The sequence below is a fragment of the Danio rerio genome, chromosome 11, assembly GCF_049306965.1.
Source record: "Danio rerio strain Tuebingen ecotype United States chromosome 11, GRCz12tu, whole genome shotgun sequence".
Classification (NCBI taxonomy): domain Eukaryota; kingdom Metazoa; phylum Chordata; class Actinopteri; order Cypriniformes; family Danionidae; genus Danio; species Danio rerio.
In genome coordinates this window covers 20,553,828-20,561,497 of record NC_133186.1, presented here as the reverse complement: position 1 = coordinate 20,561,497, position 7,670 = coordinate 20,553,828, and the positions used below count along the sequence as shown (strand labels likewise).

Here is a 7,670-nt window from a genome sequence, read left to right as displayed (position 1 = left end):
TCATCTAAAAATACTTGCTGAATTAGTGGTCTCCTATCAGTGTGGAATTCTATTAGGAAAATTTCAGTCTAAATCTTGAATGCCCGATTCCCCAGCAGAGTTAACAGCAGCACCTTTGTTCATTTGTTGCTAAGGAAGCGTTGCCTGTTGTGCAGGAAAGAGGGATAGCAGTTTCCTGTTATGAAGAGAGGTTTTTAAAGAGCTGCTTTCCTCCAATCATGCAGCAGATGAGCAGAAAGGAAGCCTGGCGAAAAGCATTTAGTGTTTCTAGAACCTGTTTTTAGGAACATTTGTTTACCCAAAGGCATTTTGAGAGGCTACCAACAAACTGACTGCATGATATTCAGGAAAATTAACTTTACCGTTACAGATTGTGAAACAGCTAATGTTTTGTAGATTATACAACTAAATAGAATGACAAAAATAGTGAAAATGTGGTTTTATTAGAATTTTCTAGTTTTTTACTGCTGTTCAAAATCTTGAAAAGGATCCTCTGAAATGGCTCTTAAAACGTACCATCTTGTGACAGTAATGGAACAGTCCGTGAAAGTGCCATACGCCACTGATGGTTATTGGTTATAGATGTTTTTCCTCTGTGGTTTTGGTCATCGATCCTTGTATTCCCGTGAGGGAGACTGTACCTCCTCAGGAAGCGCGCGGAAAACACCTTCAGTCTCCGCGCGCAGACCGGAGCGCGCGCGCATCTCTCATTCCTTCAGGCGAGAAGCGCGCGGACCTGAAGGGACCTGCTGCAACAGTCGGCAAAAAAACTGATAATTTTTGAAGTCTCGTCGTCGAATAAAACATGAAGTGTTTACTGTTTACTTCACATGCTTTATGACAAATGTCGCTGGAGTAAGTTGACGGCACCTCTGGATATACTGTTACTTCGGCGGAATATCAAGGGATAATGTGGAAGTATTTCAGATGCCGTGGTGGATGACATCCGATAATGAACACAGGTAACGTTTTGAAAGCAAATAGTCATGAGATAACTTTGTTAAATTAGTCCTTCGAACGTACTAACTTATATAAAATCAACCTTATCAGAAAGGTATAGGGATATAGGTATATTGCAGTGTTTTTGTATTCGTGCATTATTGTGGAAAAAGTTTCAGACGTATGAAGTACTTGTTTTTATCGTACATTGATATTGTTTTGACACTTTATTAAACTATACCTAGACATTGTTTTAATCAGCAATATTGTACTGCCACGGTCTTCCTCAAAACGACAATAGTGATGCTGAATGATTTTTTGTCTATACTAAAGAGGTTAATTCTATCTCTCACACAAGTATACACTGTACATAAAATATATACAGTGCTCAGTACTACTGAGAACTCCCCATTTTGAGAATCAATTTTTTATACATTTCTCAGTGAATATAGGTCATATATTTTGGTGCATTTGAACAAAACAGATTTATTAAACGCATATATTTATTAAAATATAATTTTAGTCACAGGACATTCAAAAATAGTTAGAAAATGAATTTACTTTCATGCGAAATATTGGGAAAAAATACAAAACACAAAATTTCAACAAAATTTTATAATTGTTTTGTTTTTCTTAAATTTTGCTCTTTTAAATTATTTTGTTAGTATTTTTCTTTAACATTTAAATTTGGGTGTATCAATTTTGGGCCGTTATCATAAGGTAATTTGTTGGATTAGCTCCAGATTTGGCTTTAATACTGACTAATCCAATGTGCATGCACAAATATAATATTGTAAAGCATCCTATAGAAAATATTAATGAAGGCGTACTCTCATATACAGTATGCTGAGCACTGTAGGCTAATTTTTTCAAGCTACAAATTTTGCTAGAAATTACACATTTTGACTACAAAAACACAAATAACGGATATACTCTTACCTTTGATTCTGATTCTTATTTTAAATACATTATTGAGTTTTGTATTAGGTATACACTTTTATCTTATTAAGACCAAGATCTTGTCCCTGCTATGTCAAAACAAAGGTTTTATATCCTTGTAAGAACGCTTTTGTTTATTTAATAATTTGTGTGATTCTGAATTCCTATTTCAGTTTGTCCTGTTCACTGTCATCTAGGACTAAATTAGCAAGCAAAATTGGATGATAATTTACAGCCCATATCAAAGATTGCACTGATGGCTTTGCACATTGAAGAGTTTGTTTCTGCTTTTATTCCTCCCATTGTGTGTAACCATTTGTTTTAAGTGAATTCTTGTTGCATAATTCATATCCTGTTATTTTGCCAAGGGGACCTTAGTTGGGATGTTGATGTTTCTCTTTTTATTGTTCTTTAACGCACTGAAACGACCTTTTTCAAAAAAAAAATCAGTCTGGGGGGTTGTGAAGGGTGGGATTTATCACTTGAGAGTGAATCATGGGAAGGCTGACGAGAAGGAAGTGTATTTGTGTTGTGAAAAACTGCACTCTTGTAGAAAATATAGGGAGGGGGTTCATGGAGGAGACAGGGTGCACTGTTAATGTCCTTCCCCTTTGCACTTCCTGTCCGCTGTCCTTCCAGGAGAGTCTGCTGGAATAGTTAATTAGTCGTGTCAGGAAGCAACATCTTAGCAGGGTGAACACCAAGTGCACGGTGAGTTTAATAGGACGTGCGTCAAGGCAGGTAGCAAATAACAGGAAAAGACAAGGGGTGTATGAGTTTTGTTAAAAGAAAGGGTGTGCTTCACCAAAAATGGCTTTCAGGTTTACCCTTTTTGAGAAGATGCACTTCAGAGTTTGCTGCTATGGTCTTATTAGTTGAAATACATTATATCTATCAGTGAAAATGATGTTCAGCTTAAATGGAGTGAGCATATAATCACTTCATTATGTTTTAAGTTCAGAGGTTGCAATTCATCAATTAGTCATTATAGATCAATCAATATGCTGTTTTAACGTAGCAGCTGAGGTCATAATGTTGTCATGTTGGTCAGTTTGTAAATTCACTCATTTCTTTTGCAAAGGCATCAGAAAATGTAATGTTTTCTCTTTCTGTTTGCAGATTTTTAGAGGCAATTCTATACTTCTCAACCAAAGACAAAGCCATTTGACTTTAACTGTGTGCTCCACCCTGATGTCAAGGCCTTGTCCTTCCACCCGAGGTCCTAAACCTCCTGTGGCACCCAAACCAAGGCTGGCTTCAGAGGTGAGCCATAGCATTGTGGGCAATGGGGACATAACATCCTCTGACAGACTGGAATTGAAGCAAGATAATAAGTCAGATGTTGCACAGGAGGAATCAGATAAATCCAGAGAAAACTGTACTGACGATCAAGCAGAGAATGACTTATATGACAAAGAGTTCGCTGTAAATTATGACACTACTTGCTATGATGAAATAGAGGACAAATTGCAAATGGCAGTGGATGAAACAATGGGAGAGGATGAAGATAAAAATGTCACTGAAATACAGCATGCAACAACTTTGAGTTTATCGGAAGCTGTTGATGAATGTCTTGATTCAGCAGATGAGTTCCACAGCAAAAGCGCTGATGATATCAAGCCAGCTGAGAGCAGAGAAGTTATTTATAATGTACTTGAAGACACCAGTGCATGTTCTGAGAATGATACATCGACTAAAGCATGTGAATCTCAAAGTCCTTATGAGGAGATTGAGGAACCACCATTAAACAGTTTTCAGTGCGCCAATGGTCAGTACGAAGAGGACATTGGAGCAGGTGCAAACTGTGTCCATCATGAAGCAGAAGAAGATGGGACTGGACTTTCTTCAAAGGCTACAAACTGCAGTCAACCCTCACTATGCGAGGAATACCCTTATGATATCATTGGCACATTGGATGACAACAATACTTGGCAGGCTGAACGGGCTACCAAAGACCCATCTGGACGCTTCAGGTTTGCAGAGGAGACAGAAGATGCATTTGAGCCCTACTCTGTCATTGAGGTGGTGCCAAGTGATTTGATGTGCACTGCTGATCCAGAAACAAGATGCACTGATGAAGAGTCGAGCAATGTAAAACCAATGGACTCTGAGAACACAACAGAGGGAACATCAAACCAAGAGCCTTACTATGTGTCATCGGAAGATGTGGAAGATTTAGAGGAGGAACAGGCAAAATTAGAAAACGGTGTCTCTCTACCTGCTTCTGAGGTTCAGGAAATGGACAAAAATGAAGAGGTAGATGATTATGCTGATATTGAAGACCATGAAGGTGATGATCACCAGGTGGAGTGTGCTTCGTCAGAGGATTACGTCGAGATAGGAGATGAAGATGAACCATTAAACATGGAGAGGAAAACCAAGGGCAAGAGTGTAAGGGAACGGTCAGCTAGACGACGACATGATCTTTTGAGTCAGAGGAACAGCTGCCAGCCACGTCTCAGACTATGCAACATCACTGTTCCTGCTGACCTGGATTTAGGCAGAACTCCAGAACTTACAAACCGTGTTGTTTTTGCCCACACAACAGAAGCCTTTGAAGAGGACATCGAAGAGCTGGACTGCCATATTGTGCCTTTCTTTGAGGACTCGGACACAGAAAGTGACGAACACATATACGAGGAGGCTGGCTTCGACTCAGAGGGTGAGAACTTTATCTCACTGGACAGGAAGAGCATTGTGACAAGATCTCGCTCGCTTTCTGGGAAAGTACCTGGATATGTTCCTGAGACTGTGCCTGAGGAGACGGGCACGGAGTACCAGTCTCACGACTACTACACTGTGGCCTTAGACCAGAATGGAGATCCACATCCAAAGCCTTCAGATGAAGCGGAAGCCAATAGAATTATTCCTTCATTGAAACCAAGGCGTTTTCTTCTTTCCCCTCGGTCACTCTCAGTTGAGGGCAGAGATTTGCAGCTCTCAGGGCACTTTGAGGGTGAGAAATCTCTTAGAGAGGAATACAGACTGCAAAGAAAAGATGACACACTTTCTTTGCCCTGTGTCATTACTTCCTCTGGAAGCTTTTCTCAAAGAAGTCACCAGTCCTCCAGTGGCGTGTCGACACCTACATCTCTAGTCGATATCCCGCCTCCCTTTGAGTTAGCTTACATAACTAAGCGGCCTGTTACCAAAAGCTCCCCATCACTTCTAATCCAACATGATTCTCCTGACAACCCCAAAAAGAAGAAGACTTCATTTAAACGCTTTTTGGCTTTAAAATTTAGGAAAAAATCAGAAAGCAAATCCCGGGGTGATGGCAGTGTCCGCTCCTCCAGGTCATCGTCTGAGTCTAGCCATCATGGGCCCATTCGAGTGTTGGAGCTTGATCGAAGGAGCACAAGTGGCTCCCCAAAGCTTCAGTCCCATGCAGGAAAACCTCAGCGTAACTCAGAAATACCCACCACGTTTCTGCTTTACAAAGAGAGACAAAGTAGGCAGGGTGCACTCAAGAGTTATAACAGCAGGGGTATATCCAGAGTCGAGTCCTTTGAGGACCGCACTCGACCCCCCTTCATGCCCTTACCACTCACTAAGCCCCGCTCTATCTCCTTTCCAAGCGCAGATACGTCTGACTATGAAAACATTCCTGCAATGAGTTCTGACTATGAGAATATTCAGATTCCACATGGGCGGCCTACACGTGCAGTCACTATTACAGAGTTCTTTGATGACCACAATAGGACAGCAGCACCTGCCAATGAGAACGATGGCTATGTGGATATGAATAGCTTTGCAGGAATTGAAAACAAGTCCACCACTCGAGAGCAAGATACTGAAAGGTAAAGCCACTGTTTTCTACAAGTACATACTTAGACTGTCTTCCACACGAATTGTAAGGCAATTAAAAGAAATCTTAAACTCTATTAGGTAGATTTGTTTCTGTTTAAATCATCAGATTGTATCAGGTTGTCTAGAGGGTTATATTTTGAATGCTGAAACCCCTTCCTCTGAACACAATGGCAATACCATCACACAAGTCTGGAGGAAGTGCTGGCCAAAACAATGTTAACAGGAAATTAGGCAAGTGTTTGGCCACTCTGATAGCTCGGCTTGCACCTTTCTCTGTCTCAGAACACTTTCTGTAGTCTTCCTGGCTAAATAAACAAGACTTGTGTAAGTGTTCAGATATTCTAGACTGGATTGTGGAATATAGGATAGAAAAATGTATAGACAAAATATTCAGAGATTCTTGTGCAGATAAAGTTATCCATGTTCATCAGTAGTTCAGCAATATCACAAACAATTGATCTGCAATTGATAATAGAAGCAAACAGAGTAAGAGTATGATCATCTTGCTGGAAATCCAACTATTGTATGAAGTGGTGTTTAATGATATAGGCTCAATTGTCAAACACTTAGGCTGTGAGTGCTGTGCTTGTTATGCATGTATGAGAGGAGCAGCCTGTGGCTTTGAGTTTCATGATTCGAAGAGATGGACTACGCTTCGAGGGTAGCTTATCTGATTTTCTCATTTACAGGATTTGATGGTACATTTGTTTGAGTACCCTATCTCTGTGAGAAAGAATACAAAGCAGTGGTTCTACAATACAAATAGCATAGAAAGAAAGTGAATTAAATGTTAAGGCTATTTTTTACCTTTATTGCAATGCTCTCACAGCCTGATGCAGTTGAGTGGAGGGGAATAGATGAGAAAACCACAGAGAGTTTTCTGTCCTCTGGGTGAGCATTTTTCTAGCATGTAGTGTTATTAAACTAAATTCCCGAAGTGTGTTTCCTTTATTGGGCTTTTGAGATTTGAGGATTTAGAAAGATTTAAAGACAGATGACTTTCTGACCTTTTTCTGACCATGTAGCCTCTCTGCTTCCACTTTACCACCCTAGAGTGATCATTAGAAGCATCTGCTCGATTACCTCCAGTGTAGTCAAAGACCCTGACTGTTCAAGAGGCCTCCGGGTAGCTTTTTAATCAGATTTTCAGAGAAAACACAAGGGAAATTTCTAGAATTGCTTGTATTGTTGTTAGTCTCTCCATTGTTTATCACTTACATTCATTGTATTATTTGTTTGAGGGTTAAAAGAAGTTTGTGTTATTCTATTCATTATGAGAAGAAATCATATTTTCTAATGGCTCTGTTAAAAAGTCTATTTACAGCTCATTTGGGTTGGTAGATTACATATAAAACACATTGTACTCTTCCAAAATAAAACCCACCTGACAGTGCAGATTTCACATATTACAGATCAACGACGTAGTCTTAAAATAAAGCTTACTGTGCAGTACAGATTTTATGCATTTATACAGAATAAACCACATTACTTGGAGGTAAATAAAAATATTTATAATATTGCTAGAGAAATATCTCAATACTAACAGGTCTTTTTGGTTTAATTAAATGTTTATTGTGAAATGCCATAGTATTCTTTATTCAACCATTGAGGTCTTTTACTAATGTCTATATGTTTAGCTTTTGCCAGTATATATTTATTGCTTTATTTTGAGTGTCAGTATGTTGTGAGTTCTTGTTAAATTTGTGTATTACCCCTGGCCAGTATGCCGCGCTTTTTGCACATCTTCCATTATTCAGGAGATGATGCGAGAGCCAGGGCTCTTTTTCGGCTGACATTATTGACTCATTGTGCTGCTGTGCAATCTAACAGCATTGCATGTTTGCAAATGGGCCTATGTGTCTGCACCATTAGCCACTCTGTGTCCCAGGAGGATCCTCCGTCACTGCTGATGCTCTGTCTGTTTTTGTTTGTCGTATTTTGATCGCTTGCAGAGAAAAATTGACATAGCCTTTTGGAGGATA

At 39.6% G+C, this 7,670-nt stretch overlaps 1 protein-coding gene across 4 annotated transcripts in view; it reads left to right on the top strand.

Moving 5' to 3' along the window:
- The first annotated feature begins 222 nt into the window (after positions 1-222).
- Positions 223-7,670, top strand: part of fgd5a (FYVE, RhoGEF and PH domain containing 5a) — a 71,967-nt gene continuing 64,519 nt past the window's right edge. For all 4 annotated transcript variants that reach the window (XR_012387127.1, XR_012387128.1, XM_021479796.3 and 1 more), the window contains exons 1-2: positions 223-962; positions 2,998-5,678. Coding sequence is in view for 2 of the 4 variants with exons in the window: in XM_021479796.3 (XP_021335471.1) it covers positions 3,070-5,678 (2,609 nt within the window). In the remaining 2 variants the exon portion in view is untranslated. The remainder of the gene's footprint in view (positions 963-2,997; positions 5,679-7,670) is intronic.